The sequence below is a fragment of the Camarhynchus parvulus genome, chromosome 3 (assembly GCF_901933205.1).
Source record: "Camarhynchus parvulus chromosome 3, STF_HiC, whole genome shotgun sequence".
Taxonomy (NCBI): domain Eukaryota; kingdom Metazoa; phylum Chordata; class Aves; order Passeriformes; family Thraupidae; genus Camarhynchus; species Camarhynchus parvulus.
Genome location: NC_044573.1, coordinates 70,199,951 through 70,226,180, shown reverse-complemented (window position 1 = coordinate 70,226,180; position 26,230 = coordinate 70,199,951). Strand labels below are relative to the sequence as shown.

General features: G+C 43.6%; 2 protein-coding genes across 2 annotated transcripts in view; one reads left to right on the top strand and one right to left on the bottom strand.

Annotated features, from left to right (window-relative positions):
* Positions 1-10,819, top strand: part of MFSD2B (major facilitator superfamily domain containing 2B) — a 37,126-nt gene extending 26,307 nt beyond the window's left edge. The window contains exons 10-14 of the mRNA XM_030945655.1: positions 429-509; positions 5,521-5,630; positions 7,161-7,304; positions 9,116-9,292; positions 10,289-10,819. Of these exons, the coding sequence (XP_030801515.1) occupies positions 429-509; positions 5,521-5,630; positions 7,161-7,304; positions 9,116-9,292; positions 10,289-10,346 (570 nt within the window). The 3' untranslated portion in view covers positions 10,347-10,819. The remainder of the gene's footprint in view (positions 1-428; positions 510-5,520; positions 5,631-7,160; positions 7,305-9,115; positions 9,293-10,288) is intronic.
* Positions 10,820-17,357: 6,538 nt separating this feature from the next.
* LOC115902148 (WD repeat and coiled-coil-containing protein) lies at positions 17,358-25,476 on the bottom strand. Its single transcript, XM_030945391.1, has 5 exons — positions 25,373-25,476; positions 24,929-25,046; positions 21,316-23,185; positions 19,760-19,877; positions 17,358-17,956 (listed from the first exon to the last, which is right to left on the bottom strand). Exons 3-5 carry the CDS (start codon positions 23,164-23,166, stop codon positions 17,685-17,687), a joined length of 2,241 nt encoding a protein of 746 aa, XP_030801251.1. The 5' UTR covers positions 23,167-23,185; positions 24,929-25,046; positions 25,373-25,476; the 3' UTR covers positions 17,358-17,684.
* Between the last annotated feature and the right edge of the window lie 754 nt (positions 25,477-26,230).

Here is a 26,230-nt window from a genome sequence, read left to right as displayed (position 1 = left end):
TCTTAAGTGTATCTTAGGATAGGTTTATCTTGCACTTCAGCTTTCTTCCTGTACCATGGGGTAGAGCTAACTCCACTCATCATTTGTCAGGTTCAGGCAGTGTGGCAAAAGGCATTAGCACAAAGTGTGGCTGTTTGTAGTGTGTTTGAACTTTAATGAATGAGCACAGCTTTGGCTGCTGTGGCTTGCACTAGAAAGCGAAATTTTAAGACACTATCTTCTGAGATTTGACTGCGGAAAACCCTCTGATGTATAGCTTAACAATGAATTTTAAAAAGTCGGTCGAAAGATGAGGAGAAACAAGAATCTGCATGTTCACCTTCCTTTCAGGCTTTTATGTACTAGACAGAAAGATGTCTGTGAGCTCTAGAGCTGAAGAAGACAGTGGAAGTGAGCACAGTACAGATATGGGTTTTTGTCCCTTGTAGGTATCAGCAGTGGTGAGCGTTCCCTTCTGGCAGAAGTTTCTGCAGAGATTTGGCAAGAAGTGTGCAGCATGTGGGATTTCGGTAAGCAAATCCTCTGAGAAAAAAAATTCTGCTTGTGCTCATTTCGTTTGACAATGAGCCACTCCAGGAGCTCTTTCAAGTGCTTATAACATCAATCTATGTGAAATTTGCTCCGTTCCAGAGTTTGTTTTAAATCACTATACCAAATTTCAGACAGATTCCAAGTTTCCAAGGGAAACTTTAGAGAAATGGATTGATGCTGGAGGGAGGTCCCAGTTTATTTAAGAATCTGCACAAATTCTCCTCATTTGAAGCTCTCAGAACTGAGCTTCAATGAGGTTTTATAAATTCAGATCTGAGTTGCCTAGTGTTGACAAGTTACCTGTTGTGCAAGGCTTGTTTTGTCTTTGTTATATGGTGCCGAGGTGTCTGTAATTCAGTCTCACAGAAAGAAACAAAAGCCTGTTAGACACCCCCTCTAGGAGCATCCACATCCCTCTGAATAGGGAGGGACAGTTATTAGTGAAGTAAAGAAAAAGGTGACCTACCTGAGAAAAGAAGCCTAGTTTGACTCTGACACAGCTCTGCAAAGCCAGCTCAGTGAGCCTGCCCTTGTCACTGATGGATTATTTTAAGTCCCTTACTTAGTGCAGACAGCAGCAATTTTCTGTCATCATCCTTGGTGAGTTATTGTATAGGCCTGTTCCTCCCCATTTTCCCCCTGTTTACCTTCAATTACTTATGAAAGAGGAAAGAAAAATTGCCTTGTGCACAACAAAGAAGGAGGACTTGAAAAATCCAGACCAAAGCTGTATGTCAAAATTCGAACAAAGCTGAAAAATTTAGGTCTGGTGACAGAGTTCAACAGTTATAATTTTTGGAATTAAAAGCTGTGTTGTAATGACTTCCAGAGAATCAGATGTAACTTTAAAACCCAAGTTCCAAATATGCTGAATTGTTATGTGTTTTGAAGTAGGCATCTGGAATTCAAGCCCCATCCTTATTTCTTTTTACCACTTGAGCAAAGAGAATTGCCAAAAGCAGTATTGGCCCATTGACTAGACCTGGGAATGCAGATTTCCTCCTTAGGAAATCTCCTCCTCTGTCTACTTGGCCACAAAAAATGCTTTCTTCAACCAACTTGGCTCAATAAATTTAGTTTTACATGACTGGAAAGCCTGTCAGCACCTCTGTAAACATGGTTTAACTTAATTTTACAGTTGAGTTGCTTGACTGTTATGGTCTAAGTGGGGGATGGATTGAAAAAAAGCCACCTCTCTGTTTCACCTTGGAGACATTTCTCAGGGGACTCAGTGTGTGCTCAGTGATGGATTTTGTGTCTGACAATGCATCACAGGAGCTTCCTACCCTACCACCTTGTGTGATCTGTACAACTAATCTGTACTCTCCCACTATGAAATAAAAGCACATCATTTAAGGCTCCTAAGTTTGTCACTGGGGAATGTTCTACTGGAAGGGAAGGAGACAGGGAAGAAATTGTTTTTTCTCTAAAACCTGACTCAGCTTTCAGGGTGAGCATGTGATTGGAAATTCAGTTTCCTGAAAAAAAAGCCACAGTGCTCCAGACTAATTTTTCCTATTAAGTTGAATCTATGTTGAAGAGAGCCCTCAAAGAGTTTAGAAACTGGTAGATAAGCAACAAGAATCTTGGGTTTCTTCCACTGATATTTCTCCCTTTCTACCCATTCCCCCAAAAGAGATGACCAACAAGTCTAACTACTGATTAAATATCTCAAGTTCCTAGAAGTTTAAAGCCTAGAATTTCTGGAATTATCAGGAATTAGCCTGCTCCCAAGCAGGATCCTTGGGAGGATAGGAAGAATGCTATCAACCAGGTTGGTGCACAAGCTGGAAATTATTCCCTTCTGTTTATTTCCTTCAGCTTCCACGTGCTGTGTTCATTTAGGCGTCTGCTCTGCCCTCACGGGGCAAACACTGAACTGTTTCCACTCACATCCTCCCTGCACCTTTTCCTGATTTGCCCTTCATACTGTGTTGCTGCAGAGACCAGTGCCAGCCTCGGCATCCCAGCAGGGTCACCTTGCACGGCGCTGTCAGGGCACGCATGGAAGGCATGGGATAACTGTGGGATGTTGTTTATATCTCAGAGGGCAGCAGCCCTGTGACAAGGGAGCAGATGCCAATAACAGAGTATTTGCTTTACAACTAAGAAAGAAGGAGCTGCATTAGCTGTTTATTGCAGTGGGAGCACTGCCCCCATGACTGCGCTGCCACTGCATGAGGGAGGCTTTGGGGCATTGTAACCTCAGTCCTGCTGGCCCTGCTTCTCTTTCTCTAGGAAATTACAGTTACAATTATTATTATTATTGATCTAGAATTTTGTTTAAGTGCTTTGGTTTCTAAGTGGGTGCCCCATGTGGAGCATAAGGCAGTCATAAAATTGCTTATAGACAACATAAAATCTGATATTGCTGGAGTGCTCTCTTGTGGTGAAATAACGATTTCGCCACAACACTGGGCTAATGCAAGGATTATCTGCCTGTGCTGGGAACTTGCAGTCAGGAAAGGTTATTTTCTGCCTCCTTAGCTTGGGAGCAAATGCTTTAGATGGGAAATGCATTTAAGACATAAACATAATGGATTAGACTGCAGGACTCCCAGAATCACTTATCATACAGAACTGTAAATAGCAATGCTTTGGGGAATCACTCTCTGTGAAAGCTATTCTCATGCCCTCAGCTCCCAAGCTGCACGTATAGAGGATTGAAACACTTAATGTTAAACTAATCCCCATCATTAAAAAGCCCTGTAGATAAGCCCCTGGCTCTGGATTCTACATGTGCTGCTGTGCCTGTGGTTCACAGGCGTGGGAGATGGAGCATGTGACGGGTATAGGACAGCTGGGCAGTGGCATTCAATCAGCATTTTAAAAAGTGGATTTTCAGTCCTGTAAGCCCATTGCTTCAAGTTGAAGCTGAAGAAATCTATTGACTATAACTACTGCCAGAAAATAAATCCCAAGCATCCCAAATTAATTTGGATTTGAGGGTAACCTCTGTGGCTTGTCATGCAATGTCATGAGTGGATCCAGCTGTGGGGAGTGGAGTGAACCATTCTGACTTTTGTGTTTATTTTTTGCTGAGTATGTATATGGCTTTAAATAGGTGATTGGAAATGAAAGCAAATTCTTCTTCATCAAGACTGAAGGTGATCTGTGAAATGGTCTATTTACAGTTTAAAATGACCACTGAAGCCCTGCCACTCCCCTTGAAATGCAGTGTGAGGATGTTTTAAGGCATTGCCTCTAATAGTAAATTAAATAGTTCCAGTGGCCTAGAATAGAAATGGACATTTGGTCCTCTCTGTTATTTAACTGGCAGAAAAATCTTCACCCAAGCTGATTAGCAATCTCCTGAGAATTATCAGTGTTCATGGATAAGGGAAGAGCAACTGAAAGTGTCTAGCTGGACTTGTGCAAAGCATTTCACACTGTCCTGCATGTCATCCTCGTCTGTAAGCTGGAGGGGCATGGATTCAGTGGATGGACCACGGAGTGCATAAGGAATTGGCTGGATGATGGTACAAGAGCTGTGGTCAATGACCCAAAGAGTTGTGGTCAATGGCTCAATGTCCAGGTGGGGACCAGTGAGAAGGGTCATCCCAAGGGGTCTGTACTGGGGCCAGTGAGGAGTGTCATAGCCAGGGGTCTGTACTGGGACCAATGCTGTTCAACATCCTTGTCAGGGACATGGACAGTGGGACTGAGGCACCCTCAGCAGGTTTGCTGATGACACTGAGCTGTGTGGTGCAGGTGACATGCTGGAGGGAAGGGATGCCATCCTGAGAGGCCTGGACAGGCCTGAGAGGTGGGACTGTGGGAACCTCATGAAGTTCAGCAAGGCCAAGCATAAGATCCTGCATCTGGGTCAGGGTGATCCCAGGCACAAAACTAGTCTGGGCAGTGAATGGATTGAGAGCAGCCCTGAGGAGAAAGAAATGGAGGTGTTGGTTGACAAGATGCTTGAGATGACATTGTTCAGCAATGTGAACTTGCAGCCTACAAAACCAAATGATTCAAAATCAGTGTGGGCAGCAGCTGAGGGAGAGGATTCTACCCCTCTGTTCTGCTCTCATGAGACCCCTCCTGGCATGCTGCATCCAGCTCTGGGACCCAACCTCAGAAGGTTGTGGGGCTGGTGGAGTGAGTCCAAAGGAGGACTGCAAAAATAATCAGAGGGTTAGAGCGCCTGTCCTATGAAGACAGGCTGAGAGAGCTAGGGTTGTTTAGCCTGAAGAAGAGAAGGCTCTGGGAAGACCTTAGAGCCCCTTCCAGTGCCTAAAGCAGCTTCAAGAGAGCTGGAGAGGGACTTCCTACAGGGGCATGGAGTCATAGGACAAAGGGGAATGGCTTTTACCTGACAGATAGGTAGATTTAGATTGGATACTAGGAAGAAATTCTTTACTTTGAGGGTGGAGGGGCCCTGGCACAGGTTGCCCAGAGAAGATGTGGGTGCCCCGTCCCTGGAAGTGTTCAAAGCCAGGGCTTGAACATTTGGATGGAGCTTGGAGCAGCTTGGTCTAGTGGAAGGTATCCCTGCCCATGGCAGGGGGCCTGGAATGAGATAATCTTTAAAGGTTCCCTCCAAACCAAACCATTCTATTATTCTACCTAGCACAGTTTGGGAATCAACCACTTTAGGGCTCTTCACACAAAGTATTTATATGGCCATAGGTTTTTGGAGCCCATGAGTGTTTAGGACCATGAATGTGGCCAGGGTCTGTGAGCTGGCTTCAAGACTGGTAAATAGGCTCTTGGGTCTGTTTAATTTACTAGCTCAGTTGTAGCCCTAATACTGCTAACAGAGACAACACTACTATCACTTGTCCTACTTTTCTCCAATTATTCTGGGTAGTTAAGTACAGACTGGCTCAGGGCTTTTTGGAAATACAATTTGACCAAAATACTGAAGTGTGAGACATTGCTGTGTGTGTACTGTTCTGTAACACAGTTTTGTATTTTGAAGGGAACAATCTGTATAACATTGAGCAGTGCATGCTGTAACTTAGATATGATGCTTTTCTTCTTCAGTGGATGATTCCTTTTGCAGTCATGCTAGTGACCATTCCAAACCTGATCCTGGCTTACTTCGTGGCCTTCGTCTCTGGTCTGAGCATTGCAGCATCTCTTCTGTTGCCATGGTAGGAGAATTTTACATTTGAGCTGGGGAATAGATGTATTTCTTCATTACATGTATGTACTACTGCATGGAATTTGCCTCTGAAAAAGGCAGAATATGGCAAGAGTCACTTCTTCTAAGAATCTTTTTTTGGTTTTGTAGTGGATGCTATATGCAGTGATACAAGCTTGGTTGCCCTGTTGTTAACAGACTACATCCACTGTAACTGTAGCTGCTTTTTGTACACAAGAGTATGTAAATTAATCAATAATCTAAGTAGCTATACAATGTGTGATAACATTGCTTCAGGAATTAGGAAGTTAGGCAAATCAATTAATGCTGAACAATTAAGAATGTAGCAGAGGGCCCATAAGGCAAACTATGTCTAACCTTATAAAAAGTAAGGGCATGTAGTTATAGAACAAGGGATAATGGCTTTAAACTGGAAAATGATAGATTTAGATTAGGTTTTAGAAAGAATTTCTTTACTGTGGAGGTGGGGAGGCCCTGTCACAGGTTGCCCAGAGAAACTGTGGACGCCCCATCCCTGGAAGTGTTCAAGGTCAGGCTGGATGGGGCTTGGAGCAACCTGGGATAGTGGAAGGTGTCCCTGCCCATGGCAGAGGGCTGGAATGAGATGAGCTTTAAAGGCCCTTCCAACCCAAACCATTCCATGATTCTGTGTGTCCCTGCTTGAGTAGTCCTTTCTAATGGATCAAATACACAAGGTTATGATTATAAGAAACCAAGAATTCAAGGTCTTTTGCACTTGAGGACTGAAAATAATGGGGGAAAAACACCTCAAGGATGAGCATGGCAGGACAATTCCTCTTCAGACTGAATAATTGTTATTAAGATCACATTAACCAGAAAGCAAGACCATTGCTGAGAGCACTGTTTTTCATAACTTGTTTGTACAATGCCTTGAAAACTCCAAGAGATCATGGAATGCATAGTTTGAAATTAGTTGTCAGACTATGTAAGATTTTCTGCACAGAGGGTGAGAAGACTTTTCTTTTTCCAACAGTAAACGATTACATATATTGGAAAAAAAATGTCAATTCACAATTAACATTCAAGCAGCTTCCATTCTAATTCCCCATTACCTAATTCAGTCTCTTTGAATTAGAGAGAGAATAGGTTTCATTGGTTTCTGAAAATGTTGTTACCTTGTTAAAAGAGTTATTTCAGAGTGCACCTATTCAGACATTCAGAGTTCCTTGAAATCTTAAGAAATGTTGGGGGGGCGGTTGTTGTTCTTTTTTAATATCACAACTTCTGGTTGGAATGACAGGCAGACTAGGAAATTCTGTCTTCTCTCAAGTGTTTGATGGCTTTTCAGTGATTTTCCACATTGCAATATATGGCCATGCTTTTATTACACATTTTTGCCCTCCTTTCCAGGAGTAGAACCTTTTCAACTGGATTCTTTCATGTGCATGGCTACATCAATCAGTTTAAAAATGGAGGAGGGCTGTGCTCTACTTCATTAAGTTTGGACTTTGAAAAGAAATTTTGGCTTGAGTTTTTCTTTTATCTTGCTCACTTCTAGGTCAATGCTGCCTGATGTTGTTGATAACTTCCGCCTGCAGAATCCCCATGGGAAAGGACATGAAACCATTTTCTATTCTTCTTATGTTTTTTTTACCAAGATGTCAGCAGGAATTGGCTTAGGAATTTCTGCAGCAGGACTGGAGTAAGTAACACTGTGTTTCCACTTAGTGGATCTACTCTAAAAGCATTCTGAGGTTACAACACTTTTACCCTGTGGAGTTAATTGCATGCACTGAGCCTGAAAGTGCCAGCAGCTCCAGATGGCTGACCACTAAAGACAGGATTGGTGCCATCTAGGCCAGACAACTGAGCATTAAGTTACTTGCCTTGTCATGGTTCTATTCAGAAAAACCTGACTTCCCTTCAGATTTTCCTCCTTTCAATTACTCATGTAAATTTTAGTGGCTTATATGAATAAAGAACTAAACACAAAAGTGCAGCAGATGAAGGTCCCCCACGGGTGATACAGGTGCTTTGTGCATTCCCTGTTGCACCTGAGCTGGATTATCTCTATGAGCTTGTAAGATTTCACATGGATTGGAGTGCTTTTGGGGGTGCCAGAGATCTGTTCAGCATGAAAGGATCACCAACTCCTGCATGATTTTAGGGAACTGGATAGTGATCAGGGTCAGGAACAGCCTTTCTCACAGATCTGCCTGTCACCTAGACCATGTCACTTTAGGAGAGGGTTTATGGTCTCTTCCCATTTGGTCTTGTCTGTTCTGACCAGACAGGCTGAGTAAGTGACATCTCCTGCTCTGCCTTTGTGCAAGACCTGGCAGAAAGGGCCTGTGTCTGTCCCTGCTACAGAGCACAATAAATACTTAGAAGGGAAATCTATCCCTCAACTCCAGATTAGTTTCTGGTAACCAGAATGTTTTGCTTTGGGACCTTGAGCTGAAATTGCTAAATAACAGGCAATGTTGGCTGAACATTTCGGGCTTAGTAATTTTAACTGCTTATTGCTAACACCCTTAAACAATTTGCTGTTCCCCAATTAGCCCCTTATCAATTGCATTCCAGTTGGGTCACAGCAGTTTTCCAAGGCAGATGTTTGTGGGAGAACACAGAAGACAGAGTGATGCCAAATGAGCTTTCATTAGGTGCATGTTCAGAAGAAAAACTCATTCCACAGATTGGGAGTAGGAATTTGAGTATATCAGCAGTTGTGGGACTGCATGGAAGCCCTGAACCAGCGAAGTGTACCTAACTCTGAGCACTTGAGTAAATTTGTCTATCTTGAGATGAGTGCTTAAGTGTGTGTTTAAATTAAAGTTAATTATTGCTGTCGAAATTGGTGAAATTACTTCCATGCTTTTAAAGCAGAGCTTGAATACTTTGCTGAATATTAATATGAAACACAAAACAGATTAATTTCACATGACCACAGAATCACAGAATGAGTAGGGCCGGAAGGGACAACAGTGGCTCATCTGCTTCCAATCTTCCTTGCTCAAGCAGGGTCATCCCAGAGCACAGGCACAGGATTGTGCCCAGATGGTTCTGGAATATCTCCAGTGAGCGAGACTCCACAGCCTCTCTGGGCAATCTGTTCAGGGCTCAGTCACTGCGCAGGAAAGAAGTTCTGCCTCATATGCAGGTGGAACTTGCTGGGCATCAGTTTATTTCCTTCCATGGGATTCCACAATCCACAATCTTTAAAAGTATGCAAGCAATTTAATCAATTTCAACAGCAATAATTAGCTTAAATGTTATATATAATAACAAGAAAATACAGACATAATGCAGCTATCTGAAATTGAGCACAAAAATGAGGTTTGAAAAACACAATTTGAAATGTAGTGGAGAGAAAGAAAAAAGAGAGGTGTAGGGAAAATGGGAGAAAAGTCTTGAAGAGTGGGGGGGGTGGGGGGTGGGGAGAAGGAAGCCTTCAGGTGAACAACAGCCTTTTAACTTTGGACATACACACACCACTTGTTTCCATTTGTTTAGGTTTACTGGGTACAAGCCAGGGATATGCAGACAGTCAGATGATGTGATCCTCACACTGAAACTCCTGATTGGAGCAGTCCCTGCCATCCTCATCCTTTTAGGTTTGTTTATACTCCTTTTCTACCCCATCACTGAAGAAAGTCGGAAAGAAACAAAGCTTGCCCTTGAAGAGTTAAGGTAAGTTTGGACTGGCAGTAAAACAGCAGCAACACCCCCACAGCAGCTCTTAATCATACTGGGAAAATTATTATTGTAATGAATCCCTATATTCCTTACAACAAAATAAACCAATGTGCTCTTAGTCAGATTATCAACAGAATGGTACCACGACATGTTCCAGTATCTCTTTTTTGTAGTGCAGTACCACCTGTTTAGACGACCATTTATCAGAAATTTCAGCTGCTGTATTTACATTTTCTCTGGAGTGGCTCACAAAGCGCTATTGTGGTACATTGTTTCAGGCCAGAAATGAGGAATATTCTACATAGATTAAATTTGTAGGGGTAATGTGAATAGCTACAATTTACTTTTATGTAGAAGAAAATGTTATGTTGTTGACTGCATTCTTGGTGTTTATGGGATACAAGAAACATCCAAAGCATTTAGAAGTGTAGGCAGAAAAGATTGTGGGAGAAAAAAAGAGATCAGCTTTGAGCTATTCTTTCCCTTTTTACTCAGTCACTCTCCCTTCCTCCTTTTTTCTCCTTCTCCAAGGGAAATCATGTCTAGCTCAAATTTATCCACCTCTGTCAACTCTTGAGGACATACATAAGGACAGTCCTAGCAGACTGATGGATAAAATACCAAAAAAATAGGTTGATCCTTTGTCTTGGTTTTATTATCCTGATTTACTGGAATTGGAAACTGATTTCCATGCTAAGAGGAAATTCCAGGAACTAAGCAAGAGTGCCTGGGACCAATTCATGCCCTAAAATATCCAAGATAAGTGCATGGGGTTGGCAGATATGAGAAAAACCTCTGTGAAGACTGGAGGGGACAGGGTAAACAATCTAAAATGGGACTGGCTCCTCTGTTCAGGAGCTTCAGTCATTGTCCAGAGCAACCATGCCTTGCTGGGGGTTCTCAGCTCTTTGAGATTGCCAAACTCAGCTCAGTGAGTCAGCAGTGAAAGCCACAAGTGTGTTCATGTATCATTTGTTCTGCTTTTACCAGGAGGAGCCACCAAAGCACAGAGAACTTGGACAGCCACGAAAAGGACACCTCTGTCTGAAAGCTCTGAATGCAGTGGCTTTTCAAATACAGACTCACATCCCACCAACTCTGTGGGAGTTTTCTAGGTCATTTCTCTGCTCACATTTTATCAAAAAGGACAAAGGATGATTCTGACATAGCCAGTAATGAAATCAAGAGGGAACACCATTGTGCAAATATACACCTAACTTCATGCACTGTGCTAAAAAAGACATTACACATGTTCAGAAATGCAAGCTATTGAAGGCTTGAGGACTTTGTTTGGTTTTTTTCAACGATTAATGGGAAGCTGTGATCTTGTTCATGAGAGATTTTATGCATTTGTAACTTAAGAGGAAGAAAAAAGAGTAAATGTGACCAGAGAATCTTTGAAGGTTCTGAATTGGAAAATACCCTCTGAAGGGTCATTGAGTCCAACTCACGATGCACCATCCAAATATTAACTCACAATATACTTCACCCTTGGGGATGGAGTGGATTTTGAGCACAATCTCTACCTATAACTTGCACACTATTGTGTTTGGAAAGCACTTGGGAACCTGAAGTATACTATATGAAGTTCATACTATATGAAGATTTATTTTGTTTTGAAATTAAGCAAATCACTCATGCAGACATATTTTGAGGATTTTTTTTCATTTTTTTGAAAGAGATTTTGAGGTAATCTAAGTTTATAGATTCTACAAGAAATAGAACCCTTCATTTCCTGTTACTGATGTTTCTTGCTTCTGACACCTGTAAACCAATCTCAGTCAGAGAATGAGAACTTTGCATTTTCAAAATCAACATCTTCCCTGAAGATACGAAAAATCAGTAGTCCTTTCCAAAAATTATGTAATTTAATTTTCTTTAAATTTTGGCCTTTAACTAACCACCATACCCATTTCTCACATGGTGTAGGCTCTCTGCCTCACAAAAAACCATGGCATGGGTATTAAACTCAGCTGGCACCTATTTTATAATAATGAAGCTACACCAGTCTTTTAAATGGTGATTTTTTTCAGTCAGGGATGTTATCATGCTTTAGATAAATCGACTCATTTCTACTATAGATTTGTACTGTTGAGCATACTTTTTAAATGAAAGACACACCTAATCTCAGGCACCTTCTGGAGCACTGAAGTTCAGACCTGTTCATTCTTGGTTTCTGTGGTGGTTCCAGAGACTGGCTCCAAGCCTAAGCTCAAGTGATAGGACTCTGAAGACATATCTAAAGCTGGAAGAGACAGTGAGGAATTCAAGAGCTTTGCTCTCCTTGAAGAAATTAGCAATGCAAGACAAGACATGAATTTCATCCCACTGCCTTCTCTGTGTGACTCTGTGAGTGCCTTTTTGCTGGACCAGAAGTGCCTTTGGAGGACAGGCTTGCTGCTGTTCAGGAGCACCTGGAGGAAGGGGCCACCTGAAATTTGCTCAGGGCCATTTGGGAAGTGGCTCACGGTGCTGGGCTGGAAAATTGGGAAAGATTTTGCTGAAGGACACTGGGATGTGAAATCAGTGCAACCACGGAGCGCCTTATTACGTTTGATACTGAAACCTTGTCAGGCAAGTTTGAAGTCAAAGGCCTTATGAACTGTCCACAAAATGCTTAATTATGAGGGAGCTTCTAAGGGTATATTTTGAGTGTGTGTGGGTAAGAATTAACTTCATTTAAGATTTCTGTTTACCTGCCATTTAAGGCTGGGGTTTTTTGTTTTCTTCCTTGTTTCAGTTTTTGGACAAACCAAGATATGTATGCCTGGGGCATATGTGTTTACAACAATAAAAACCATAAGCCTGTTTACAATTTTGAGCCTGATGGAATTTGAAATAGCAGATTTACTGCACTTTGAAGTAGGTAAGTTATGTAGCAATATCACACAGCTCCAAAACATCACAGAGAACAGTTTGGGGCATTCAATTTATTCTGTAATATTTGTGTATTTCTGAATAGCCACGTTTAAAAATAACCAGAAGGCCCAGTAAAGGCTGTTAATGTTTTTTAATGGGTTATGTTTGCAGCTACTATAAATCTGTAGCTACAAGGCAGTGGGTCCATGTCAGCTTATATTAACTGAACACTCAGGCCAGTGATAAAAGGGCTGCAGAAAATGGTGGCTGGGGTTGAGTGGAGCCATTTGAATGTGGCTTACAATACTATTTCTAGATCAGTTTTGCAGTTGCCTCTAAAATTGCATAACATCCAGTCTGAATTCAGACTCTTGGGAGGTAAACTTGGTTGATAGTAAACTGTTTTCTTCTTCTCCAGAGAGACAATGTGATCTTTATCTCACTGAAATACACTCAGTCCTCACTTTGCATATGGTACCAACGGGAACTGCCAAAAGAAAAGATAAAGCTTCTGTAGATTAAGTGAAGCATACTATTTTTATATTTTGAAAATCTCATTATTTTATTTCATTATCAGAAATATAACATTGATGTAATTTTGTTGAGAAAATCAGTGTATTTTTGAAGTTAGAAGAATGGAGGATAAAGTGCAGGATAAGATTATTTTTGTACGTTTCTTTTCTTAGACTCAGTGTTGGTGCAGTAAAATGAAAGAGATTTATATGTCTCTTGTCAGTTTTAAATGATGTGTATGCCTTGTGCCTGTTCAGAACATGTGACCAAAAGAAGCAATTTTTTATGTTGACAAGCATTCAGATTAAATGCTAATCTAATGTAAACCTCTTGCTTTCCTGCTGACTGGCAGTAACAGCGGCCAAGTTTAATTCCCAGGGGTTCTCCTTCAGGTAATATCCAAATACATTAATAAAAATATGGGAGACTGGATTAAACCAGCTGGGTTCATAAGGGACAGCACTTTTCCACCTGCACATAGGCAATTCCAACAAATATGGGAAGAAAAGAGAAGGATAACAGAGTGGTGTGTCACTGAGTATTAATCTGCAAGCCAAACCATGTCCCATTCCTTGTCCTTGCTGAAGTGTAGTGAGGGCAGCCCAAATCTTCCATACTGGGCTGGTTACTGGCAGTCAGTAGCTGAGCTGGTCACCAGTCAAAGAATCATGGAATCACTACAGTTGGAAAAGACCTTGAAGATCATCAAGTCTTACCATCAACTCAGTCTTCTCTTCCAGTTTCATTGCTTTTCCTGCGTAACAACAATGCTGACACCTTCCAAGGTTACCCCACCTTCCTAAAGGTTCCTGCTGGTGATCAGGTAATCCCATATCCAAGCGGCTGTTCCCACCAGGCACTGGTGGAGGGGGTTGCTGTTGGCCACCAGCTGTGCCTCTGTGTTCCCCTCCTGCCTCACTGTCCCCTGCCTACCCCTGAGCTCGCTGACTGACCTTGGCTTAGCTGGATCAGATCCCTTCTGCCAAGTCCCCCACGTTAACAGGTGGACACCACCTTGGACATCTGTCCCTGGGGAGCCCCTGAAGGCTGGGACCTCCTGTGTCAGGTCACTGGCTTTTCAGGAAGAGATCTGAAGATTTGAGTAGTAATTCCTTAAGTCACTCCTGAACCTGAATTGCTGCTTGATTCAATCCCTGCTGCATCCTCTCATCTTTATTCACCTTCAACATTCCAAGCACAGTAGTTGAAGAGGAAAATGTTTTAAAGCAAACTGCTTTTGAGTTCTGAGTTTGTTTCCAAGTATCACTCGTTCATTTACTTCTCTGCTTGCCTTTCTGGGCTGTAGACAGAAAACACAGACTTAAATCAATCTTGTTGAGAGGAGGAGTTTCCACCAAGGAAACTCGGGTCCTTTCAGACCTGGTATCTGTTGTCCAGCTGTAAGATGAAGAAGAGAGGGCAAGTTAGCTCAAAGTCCCATCCAATAGATTACAGCAGTTTAGATTAGACCATGAATTTCAGCTACACCATTCAGATGTCTGTCCTCACTTTTGCTGTGCTCTGCTGTAGATGGTGAGGAAGAGTTGCTCAGGTCTCATGGAACTGATGATGGTTGTTTGCTCAGCTTCACTGATAAAGCTCCACTTTGGAGGCCCAGCACCCATCCCCTGCCAGCCTGTTTTTGCTGATGTACATGGCATCATCTGTATTCAGCAAAGGATCAAAATAATTTCCTTTGCACCTTAGTATTCTCCATCCTGGAATTTCATCTGTTTTACCTAGAGGATCTTTTTGTCTGCCTAGGGCTTGTCACCGTGATGATGTAACAGGTTTACATTGGCTGAGAAGTTTCTGTTCAAACTGGCTGAAGCCCATGAGGACTTAACTTCCCTTGTGTTTCCAAAATAAACTCCCTCTCCGGTCACCTTCAAAGTCATGGAATAGAATCTGCACATTTCCACATCCAGCAGGTTCAACAATTCCCACAGTTGCTGGACGTGTTGGATCGTGAGTCTTGGTGCATGGAAGTACCTGCTGACATCAGTGCGGGATGAAGGAGAACTGCAGTCACCCCAGACTCCTGGCAAAGTCTCAGCTGTGCTGAGCTGGCCTAGCAGAGAGAATGGGCAACTCCAGAATTCGCAAAGGGACTTGTAGGCATGAAAGAAAAGCCATAAGAGAACAGAGTTTGTTAAAACCTGTAGTCTTCTCTTAAGGACTCTTGGATTAGGCTTGGTACTGTTTCCAACTATTTGGGCCTTCTTTTTACATTCAGCTTTGGTGAAAATCATCCCATAAGTTTAGAAATAGGATTTTGAGTTGAAATCAAGCAGCCCTGAAATACTTGGGAGTGTTAGTTGAACATAAGTTGGCAATGTGTGCTCAGAGCCCAGAAAGCCAAATGTGCATCAATGTGCTTTTGTTGTGCATCAGTGTGCCAAATGTGTCCTGGGCTGCATCAAAAGCAGCGTGGACAGAAGGTGAGGGAGGAGTCCTGTGAGATCCCACCTGAAGTCCTGTGTCCAGCTCTGGGACCCCCAGTATATGAAGGACACAGACCTGCTGGAGTGAGTCCAGGGGAGGCCACAACGATGCTCTGAGGGCAGGAGCAGCTCTGCTGTGGAGACAGGCTGAGAGCTGGGGCTGTTCAGTATGGAGAAGAATCAGGGGAGGCCTTTGAACTTCCAGTGCCTACAAGAGAGCTGTAGAGGGAATTTTTAAAAGAGCATGTGGTAATAGACAAGAGCAAAATGACTTTAAACTGAAAGAGAGCAGGTTTAGTTTACACATTGGGAAGGAATTATTTTCTGTGAGGGTGGTGAGGCACTGGCACAAATTGCTCATAGAAACTGTGGAAGCTTCATCCGTGGAAGTGTTCAAGGCCAGGCTGGATAGGCTTGGAGCAACCTGGTCTAGTAAAAGGTGTCCCTGCCTGTTGTCATCTTATTGCAGGGGTTCCATAATATTGTCTCCTTATTGCAAAAGTTTCATACCTTCTTGCTGTTTCTCATGGGCAGCTCCTCAGAGCACTGACTGTTTCTTCTTCACAAAGTAGCCAACTAACTTCAGTTCCCTTCTCAACCAGCCAACCCACTCTTTTATAGAACTCTTCTACTCATTGGTTACAGCTGTGGCCTGTTAAAGTCAGGCCTCTTCCTAATCTTTGCTAATTGGCCCAGCGGCAACTCCTTAGGGGTAAGATTACTTTCTACACTATCTTTATTTTCTTATATTCTATGCCCCTACACTTGCCCACAGCAGGGGTTGGAACTAGATGATCTTTCAGGTCCCTTCCAACCCACATGACTCTGTGATTCCATTAAATAAGCAAGTCCCTCAACATAAGAATTTTATTCTTCCAAGATTCCTGGGATTATATTTTAAATGCAGTATTTGTCCACGTGCACAGAGCACACCATGAAGAGCCAGTGTAATCTGTTGACCAAACTATTAACAGCTTTTAGCAAGTGTCTTGCCCTTGCTGTGTCTGCTCCACTTACCTCATACGGCACTGCCCTGTGCACAGGTAAGTCCTTGGTGCTCACCTGGGGAGCTGGAAGAACTCTACAGGTCTGTTTGGTGCAACCTGAGACTGAGCACACTTCTGGTGGGAGACACTTCATCTTGTCAATCTAACATAAATTGGAACAATTCCAAAATAAGCAGCTATTTTTTATACACTCTTTGGCTGCATAACAAAATTACAGAAGCAGCATTTGAGGCATGAGAAATTCAAAGTCAAGGTGTTCTGCAGAGACAAGAGTGCTCAGCCCTGACCCTCTCCTCCCATGGGTTAGTGGGAGGTTGGATTCAGGAACAGGCATGAAAAAGGACTGTCAGGCAGCTGTGGAGAAACATGGACCATCCCCAGCATCCAACCTGCTTTGAACTCACACCCAGTGCTGAGGTGTCAGTGACTTTCTGGTAAGGACAGGTGTAATCATGGTCCACCTTCTGATGAAACAGTGACCATTACTGAGAAGAGATGATTCTTATGTAAAGGATTGAGCCCACAACTGCCAAATTATTTCACCTGTTTTCCTTCTTCCCTGTTCATCAACAGTTGTAACTTGTAGTTTAACCACCCAACACTGAGTGCTCTCTGCAGCTTTTGCTGGTGCTGTATCTTTAATACTGTGTTTTTGTGGATATATTTCATTTGACAGCAGCTAAATTTCCAAATAGGCAATAAAAAAAAGAGAGTGATTATCTTTGTCCTGAGACAGCAGCTCCAATTCTATAATCTAGCTGCTTGATGCCTTCTCACACAGTAAGTGCCACTGTGAAAGCCTGATAAACTGCTTAAAGTTATCATGCTGTGATTTTATGGGGAGCAATCTTGGATTAGTCTTTTCTTCAGCGCTGCAATCATGTTACATAAACTTGTGCTTACATAAACTTTTTCTACATTTCCCCTTTGCATTTTGTCTCTCTCACTACAAAAGCCCATAGAACATTTTCTTCTGCCAGACTTTAACTGGATGAGAGACGTGGCAACCACTTCCCCAAATCCAGAGATGGAAGCAGAGAGATGTTATGGGTAGGTATAGAAGGGGAAAAGGATCTTGCTTCCACACAATATGGATATTTCTCATAATCCTATTTTGTCCCAAACTCCATGACCTTACACTTGTGCTTACACCAGTGCAAACCCAGGTGCATTCCTAAACAACACCAGCACAATATTTCAGGCTTTGGCAGAAAAGAGGAAATAGGGGACAATGCAGCATTTTCAAAGATTTCTTTATTATCCAAGTTTACTATTATCTAAAACCACCAATGTATTAAAGACCAAGATGGAAACTTGAGCTCAGAAACTTGTAAGAATGCACATTTTCAACCTCATCTGTACCTCAAGAGACATAGTTAAAAAACACTGCTCAGTATAAAAAAAAGGTAACATTTCCAAGGATCAAATAAATAATTTACAATGCAACAAAAATTATAGAAATTGTACAGACATTTGAGACTGTTATTAATAATTTGCAGTCCCATACAGTAAACATAAAAGCCTCCCATCATCAGAGAGGAATTGCAAAACCACTGTCAAAAACTACATTTTATTGCTGGGCTGTTCTGAAGGGCTGATGCTGTCCAAGGTCTTGGAGGAGCAGTCCCTCAGTACTTCCAGAGAACTGGTGATGTCCAGGCTTTCAGAAGAAGTGGATCTGCACTCCTGTGTGGAACTGATGATGTCCAGAGTTTTGGAGGAGCGGGCACTGTAGCCTTTTGCAGTGGCATCTCTGATGAGGATCTCCTGTGTGGATGTGAACATTAAGGGGATGAAGCCCTCGCTGTCTGCTGTGAGGACGATCCAAGAGGAACCTGGGAAGATAAGCACATGGCTGCTGATAAATCTTTGTGTAATTAGGGTACCTTTAAGGTAAAAACCAAATTTCTTCTAGAATTAAATGCTTCTATATATTTACAGCTTTCTAGAAAAGAAAAAGTATGAAAATATACAGGTTGTACAATCTCAAAAATAAAGGACACTTGGCAACTATGATGGATTTTGCCATTAGGAGAGGAGACAATAATAAATGCATGCTTCAAATGAGGAGGAGGATTGAAATTCTGAGCAGAATTCATAAGCATCCACACTTGGTTTTAATTAGGTATTGATAAGCTACTTCACAGTGCTAAAGCTATGCAGATACTACAAAAGGCAGAGATTTAGTAAATTAAATGACAAATTATTGTAATAAAGACAATTTAGAAATTGCTTTTATTACATAATTTCACTATACTTAATTCCAAGAAGTACAAGGAAGGAACATTTTACAATACTGTACAAACCCAAAATCTCTGGTCCATTTGCTATTTGACTTTATCACGACTTTTTTTTCTCTACAATTTGAATCTGAAACCCTGACTTCTGCCAGTATAGATAAACTAGAAAATTTTTATATTTTTATCCATTAAGCTGATAAAGCAAGAAAATAGAGCTCATGAGGGGTAAGGGAATTCAGAGGAACATTTCCAGCTGTTTGTAAATTTGTATTATGTAACTTTACATCACAAGTAACATCACAAGAAGATTGCAGCTTAAAAGCACACAACCATCTAATCTTTTGGCTTAATTTGGACCAAACTTGAAAATCAATACAACTCAGGATAGGAAAATACCATTCCTACTTTGCATATGTATATTTCAAACAAACATACTCCCTCTAGAATTCTTTAGGAGAAATAAAACTTGGGCAATGGCAAGAACAGCAGCCTTAGGCTTTGGGATGGCTGCCCAGTGATCTGCAAGCAGGGGGAGAGCAGATACAGGGGGCAAGTAGATGGAATATAGCACAGGGAATACCTGTAGTAGTGAGAAATCATACCCCAAAGTGTGTTTTCTACTTCTGCCCAGAGTCAGACACTCAGAACTGACATGTACTCAGAACTGACATGTACACAGACACATGGAATGGGCCCAGCATGAACAGGTAACAGCAGAGGAGAACACAGCAGGAAGAGAGGCAGTTTTCCTCACAGCAAAACCTGACGTGAAATGCACTGCTGAAGTGTACAGAGCTTCTTCTGCGCTACAGGATTTCCTACAGCAAGTCTAGATGCTGGAGCCACAGATTCAAATATAGAACACTGTACTCCCAAAACCACCAGTCAACCCTGCTCTCCTTGCTACTCAGAATTCTCTCTATAGAGCAGCTGAAAACAAGTAAAACACTGGCTGAAAGCAATTTTCCTTTATAACTAGTTACTTGATAAGGGCATCAACATGTAAGTTTGCTCTTCTTTTTTTTTTTTAATAATGAAAAGACTCTTCTCAGTAAAAGAAGACTCGGAGAAGAATTTTTACATTATTAAAAAAAAACAAAAGGCAAAATTTTATTCACCTTTCATTATTTATTTCTTGGGGTTTTCCCTGGATGGAATATGCATATTGCTATTGCTCACTAAGAATGACACATAGAATCACAGAATGGTTTGGGTAGGAAGGGACCTTAAAGCTCATCCAGTCCCACTCCCCTGCCATGGGCATGGACACCTTCCACTAGACCAGGCTGCTCCAATCTCCATCCAGCCTGGCTGTGGGACACTTCCAGGGATGGGGCAGCCACAGCTTCTCTGGCAAGGTGTATGAAGTGTTTGTACTCTTGGATAATCCCAACATACCGTGCTGCATTTCTACAAGGGAGAGGTTGAATATCTGCTGGACAATGTTCAGGCGGAGTTTACCACCACAGAGGAGAACAGCCCGACTTTCATCTGCATCACTTTTGGAAAGCTGCCTCTGAAAATGCAAGCAACAGTCATTAGCTACTGTGATGTATAGTTAAAATGGCATTAATCACAACAGGATCACAGACGAGTCTTCAGTGGCATTATTTACAGAAAGTCAAATGCTTCACACATTCAGGCCTGTTTGCAAGATTTATCCTTTGAAGTCTCAGCTGTCAAAGCGTTCATGAGTGACAGCAGCAAGGAACAGTGCTTATCCAGCACATCAGAACAGGGGAGAAAATAATACACTGCTGCTGGAGAAACCATGAGCTTCATCCACAGCACAATTCTCATCCCCATCCTTCCATCTGTGAGGGACATTTCCCCAGAGAGCTTGTAAAGCTTCAGGTTTTCTATCCCCACCTTTCCCCACCCATCCCTGACCCAAAACTTCAGAAGTGAGAACTCCTGCTTATGAGTGCTGGGGTGAGGAACAGACTCACAAGTCAGAAGGGCTTATTTGTCCCACCCCTGACCATCACTGCCTCAAGCCTTAAATCCAAAAGGCATCTTCAAAGAATATGCCCAGTTGGGCACAGCAAGGCATTTTTTAAATCTGTTATTACAATTATTAAATGTTTACAATGGAAAACAGTGAAGAGAGTGAGGGAATATGATCTAGAACTTGAATTCAATGCTACAAAATTTGGGACTTTTTTTCAATAATAAAGCTTAAAAGTAAGAGCTAATTGAAAGGAAAATGGTAGGTTAAATTACTTTGAATATTGACTAAGGTTAATTAATCTGAATTCTAGAAATGACATAGTAGATCTCTGCCAGGTTTTGATAATCAGGTAATTTACCCTTTCTAGCATGAGATTTGCAAGGGCAAATCTTTCAGCCAAACAATATGTTTTTCATGTGAAATTTCACTTTAAATCCATTTTTAAGCCATGTTAATGGAATTATTATTGTGTCCCTAAAGGTCTCTTTCCTCCTTGGATGATGCTCTCAATGCTAATTAGCAACATTTCTGTTTCAAAGCCAAGGCAATTTGCTTTTGTTTCAGTCTCCATTATTTTAGTTTTCCTCACAGGAGAGCAGGAGATTGACACCAATTCCCACACATGGAAATCTTCACTTGTCTAAATTTCTATACAGAAAGCTTTAGATGTTGCCTAGGAAAAGCATTCCCTTCCTAGATCTCTATAAAGGGCTTTAATTCTGCAGCTGGGCTGCAATATGTGAGTCCTCTGGAGTCCCAGCGGCCTCACTGCAGAGCTGAAGGGTTTGGCCCAGTGTGAGGTGGGGCAGGGAGCTTCACATTCCAGGATATCCCACTGCTTTAGAAACACTGGAAGCCTGCAGAGCAATGGGATTTATAACCATATATAATTACCTGCAGAAACAGGATGGAAATCTAATCCTACTGACTGTTACTTGAGCATTACAAAGAACATACAGCCACAAACAGGTTTCACCATTAAGGCTTTCAATATTAAAATTACCTGGCAGGTGATTTTAATAAATGATGGTTCCTGAGAAGATGGGTACACTGGAAGATTTCTCTTCCCAGATTTTAGCAGCTCAGTTAATTCAGAAAGATGGTGCTGCAATTCTGTGAAGTTACCAGACAATTTTTCCACATTTTTCAAAAAGTAACTCGCCTCCTTCTCACTGAACAGGTTATTCTTGTAAGAATTGGGTATTTTGGAAGCTGCCTCATGCTGCCTTTTTGGGGATGTTGGCCTGTTTGAAGCATTAGACAGAGCCACGCTTCGATTAACTGGCTCAGCATCCAGAGTCTCAACAGCTGGAGGAAAATTCATGGAAATCTTTTTCTCTTTGAAGTCGCTGATGTTCAACACCAAGTTTTGTTCATAAGCAGGACTCTTGATTTCTTCAATGAGTTTCCTTCGGCTTGTGGGGGACTGAAGGGCAGAGCGATCTGGAATCAGGAGCCCACGGCTGAGTGGGTGGACATCTCTAGAAGGATCAGGAGTAACACTGGAAAGGTTCAAACTGGAGCTGCCATCAGCTGACACAGCCTTTGAAGGACACATTTCAAGTATCAGTTCTTTAATCATCAATCGGATCATGTATTTGTCTGATCTTGAAGAAGGAAGAAAAGCGGGGTCAGAGAATTTTTGTCTTCCAACCAGTATCAGTAACAATTTATTGGTCAAGAAGCACAACCCCTTTGGCTTCTCACTTTTCTCTAGCTGAATTTGCTGAATATTGGGTAAATTGGATGAAGTCAGTGAATAGACTAAAATAACATTACAAGTATTGGAGGCAACAGATACAGTTTGAGTTTTGGAGTCAAAAGCCATTATATCAGGAACAAGAATGCCTGGGATGCTCACTTTTTTAGTAGTGGTAACCTTTCTTTCAAAAGTCACCAAGATGAGGTGTGAGGAATCCTGGCCACTTCCCGTCAGGTAGTCCTTGGGCCTCAGGCGAAGGAGAGGGCTGGAATCAGCACTCTGCTTGCTAGAAAGTATGTGAGTTAGATCCACAGGAGATGTAACTACAGACAAGGGCTTCTCAGACTCCTGTGACTTCTTCCCTCCATCCAAAGAATACTCTTCCTCCCCACACAAGCTGGACTGTGAGGGGAAGGACTCTGTTTCAACACTTGATGGAACTTCGAAGGCAACACCAGCATTTAAGCCACAGATCTTGTCCAGAGGGAGCTCGGTGGCAACAGCGACTTGTAAATTCTGCGTAGCTTCCACGGCACAGATGTAGCCTCCCACATCAAAGATAGGGCAAAAAGAGCAAGCGCTGAGTGTTTTCTGAGCATCATCCCAAATGTAGGAATGGAGGGCACTGCCCACCCCCACAACCAAGCGGTTGCCTTCCTTGGTCCAACAGGCACAGTGGATGAGCCCGCTGCCCTTGATGTCCGCGTTAATCCTGGAGTTGTCGAGGTGGACAGAGGGCAGGACGGAGGCGTCCCGGGTGGTCAGAACGGCCAAGACCTCCTTGCTGGGATGCCACACGCAGCCCTGGGGGAGCACGGGATAGGGCTCGCTGATGTCACAGACCTGGGAAACCAGGAGCTTGTTTCTGTCAGCACCGTTGAAGCAGAGTTGCCAGATGGTGATGTGCTTCTTGTGCTGCACGGCCAGCAGGGCCGGCGCCTCGCTGGGACATGGGCCCCAGTAGAGGCCGTGCACGTGCTCAAACTGACCCACCACGCTGGAGTCGCCGAAGGTGGGCTCCCCGTTGTGCAGGTGCAGCACGGTCAGGATCACCTGCTTGCCGTCCGTCCAGGCCAGCCCGTGCACCGGGTGGATGGCCTGGTGCAAGGCATTGAGGCCGGTGCGCAGGAGCTTTGCCTTTCCCAGCTCCATGGCTTTCAAAGTAGAACATCTACACAGACAGAATGAGAAGGAAAAAGAAATCATTCTAGAGGACAGTACCTGGATGATTATTTAGCTTATGACCCTGCCAGTGCTGGAGTCTTCGTTCCAGTGAAGTCAATATAAACATAATGTTCACCTATGCTTAATTCTCAGCCCGGTAATTTTTTTGTTTTTGATGTTTCCATCACGAAATGCAATTTTAAGAGAAAAACTTTGCTGTTTCTATAGGCTTACTGTCAGATTTCTGCGGCATTTTCATCACAAGACCAGTCCCTTCATTTTAATCAGTAATTTGCTGTTCTCAGAATATTTTCTATTTACTTCAATATCAACAATTCTCAAAATATTGCTGCTCACTCTCAACTTCCTGGAGCACTTGTGGCCAGATGAAGTCACCCCTTACAAGTATAACCAAGCATTAATGTATTATCTACAAATCTGATCCTGTATTAAGCATGCGAGAATGAGGCATTTGGATGGTTATCCCAGAAAGCTGTCTAAGAAAGCAAATGCAATTTTGAAGAGAATTAGGATGAAAGCAGATTTTTCTGAGGAAAAGAAAGGAAAAAGAATTTAAAAGAAGGCATACACAAGCCATCAACACTTTGGAGAACTTCAGGATTTTACACTAATTTCTAGTTTTTGAGCTGTGAGCAATCCCTACTCTGTGCACAAAAGCCCATTCAAAGGAATCGAAGGTTTCCTAATTTCAGATCTCCACAAAATTTGGCTCAGATGTAAAGCCATGGCATAGAATGAGTTGCAGTTTTAGCAGGAAACATCAAGAACAAGAAGAAAGTTGTCAGAGACTAAAAACTGTCACACTGGAAGAGTTTATCACAATGTGCAGGGCATGGCACCACTCAGTATTTTAATTATTTGTGGATGACTCTAAACTTGAGGGCAAGAATGGATTTCAAATATAAAAATTGTATAGAAAGTTATGTTATTATGACCAAAGAAACTTCTTCTCAATCTAATAACAAGTGCAAAATAATATACTTATTTAAAAAAACCATCAACTTGGATACCTCTCCAGGAATAATTCCCTAGGTAGAGGTATAGCAAAAAAGGATGTGGCTTACAATGAATCACAAACTGAATATTTCAGTAATGTGAGATATGTAGCCAAGTAAGAATAATTAATTCTGGAATGTTTTAAGAGGGATGGAGATACACAAGGGAGATAACTGCCCTACTTCCTCATTGCTAACAGCACCTCCACTGAACCTACCTCTGAGTTGAAGATGACAGAAATGCTCAACAAAGCTAAGGGATCAGAGAAACACAAGAAGTGGGTTCTCTGTCTGGAGAAGACTGTGAGTGGGAACCAGAGAACATTCACCAGCCCAGTGACAGAACATCCATTCACTGGTCTCCAGGTATACTCTGGACAGGGCATGATAATAATCAGCTTAGTTTCAACAAAGATTTAGGTCAGCTATTAAGGTAAAATTCTCACTATATGCGATAGCTAAGCATTGAAGGAGGTTACCTTGGAGAGGAGGGGAAGGCACTCCATGAATTTCATAATCTGTATGAGCCAATTAAGGAAATGTCTGTCAGGGATAAGTTTAAGTACACTGAATCCTGCCCCACAGGAGAGCACTCAAGATACTTCCAATGCAACTTCTCCATCTACCTGGCCTATCCTCTATAACCAAACTCAGTCCTGTTAAGCAGTCACCAGTTCCAGGAAAATTAACATTGGATGTTCCCTATGCTCAGAACCCTGCTGGGCAATACTTACTGATGGCAGGGAGATGTGAGATAATGTGCCTCACAAGGCACTGAAAGATGCTAAAGCCTCCTGGGCCGTCTGGAGAGGTCCCTGAGTCACAACGGGCGTTTTCACTCTGCCAGCTGCCCTGGAAAAGCAAAGAGCAAGAGTGGCCAGTGCATTCCTGTGCCCAAAGCCACACCGTCTCCAGCAGCGCCCGGCCCGGCCGCAGTTCCCCGGGCAGGTGCCACAGGCCGGGTGTCGGCGAAACGCGGTGCCCTCTCACCCCCCAGGGACAGAGGAGCCGCTGCAGGGATCCCCCTGCACGGAGCGGCCAGGGCAGCGGTGGGCCGGAGAGCCCGCGCAAACCTCCCGCCTGCGCCGCCGCTGCCTGCGCGGGCCCGCCCGTCCCGCTCCTCCCCGCCTCCCGCCGGCCCGCCCGCCGCCTCTCCGCCCCGTCGCGGCCGCGCTCACCCGCCCTGCCGGCGGCCCGGCCCGGCTCCGCTGAAGCGGCCCCGGGCCCTGCAGCCCCGGCGGCGCTCGGCTGCGGCGGGAACCGCCTTCCCGCAGGGCCCGGCCCGCCCCTCCCCGCGCCGCCCGGCCCAGCACGGACCAGCTCCGCCCGGCCGCGGGGGCGCCGGCGCCGCTCCGCCCGCCCGGCCGCTCTGCGGCGGCGGCGCTCTATGGCCCCGCGGGCGGGGCCTGCACGGGGCGGGCCCCTCGGCCGCTGCCGCCCCCGATCCCCACAGCGCCTCTGAGGGGCCGCGGGCGGTGGGCGGGTGGCGGGAGGTGGTGAGGGCTCATAAATCAGATCTTATACCCAGCTGGGAGGCACCCACGAGGACAATCGAGCCCAGCTCCTGTGCGCAGCGCGCTCCATGAATCGCACCGTGTGCCTGAGAACCCTTCCTCAACTCAGGCTTGGTGCTGGGACCGCTGCCCTGCGGAGCCTGTTCCAATGGCCAGCCACCCTCTGGATGCTAAGCCCTTTCCTGATATCCAGCGTAAACCTTCCCTGACACAACTCCGTGCCATTCCTCCAGCTCCTGTCACTGCTTGCCAGGGGGATCAGTGTCTGCCCCTCTGCTGGCCCTTATGAGGATGTTGAAGATCACAATGAGATGTCCCCTCAGTCTCCTCCAGTTTGGACAAACCAAGTGACCTCAGCTGTTCCTCATAAGGCTTTCCTTCCATACCCTTGCCATCGCTGTGGCCCTCCTTCAGATGTCCTTTTTATATTGTGGCACTCAGAACTGCACATGGAACTCGAGGTGCGGCCACACCAGTGCGGAACAGAGACGGAAATCCCCTCCCTTGACCAGCGGTCAGTGC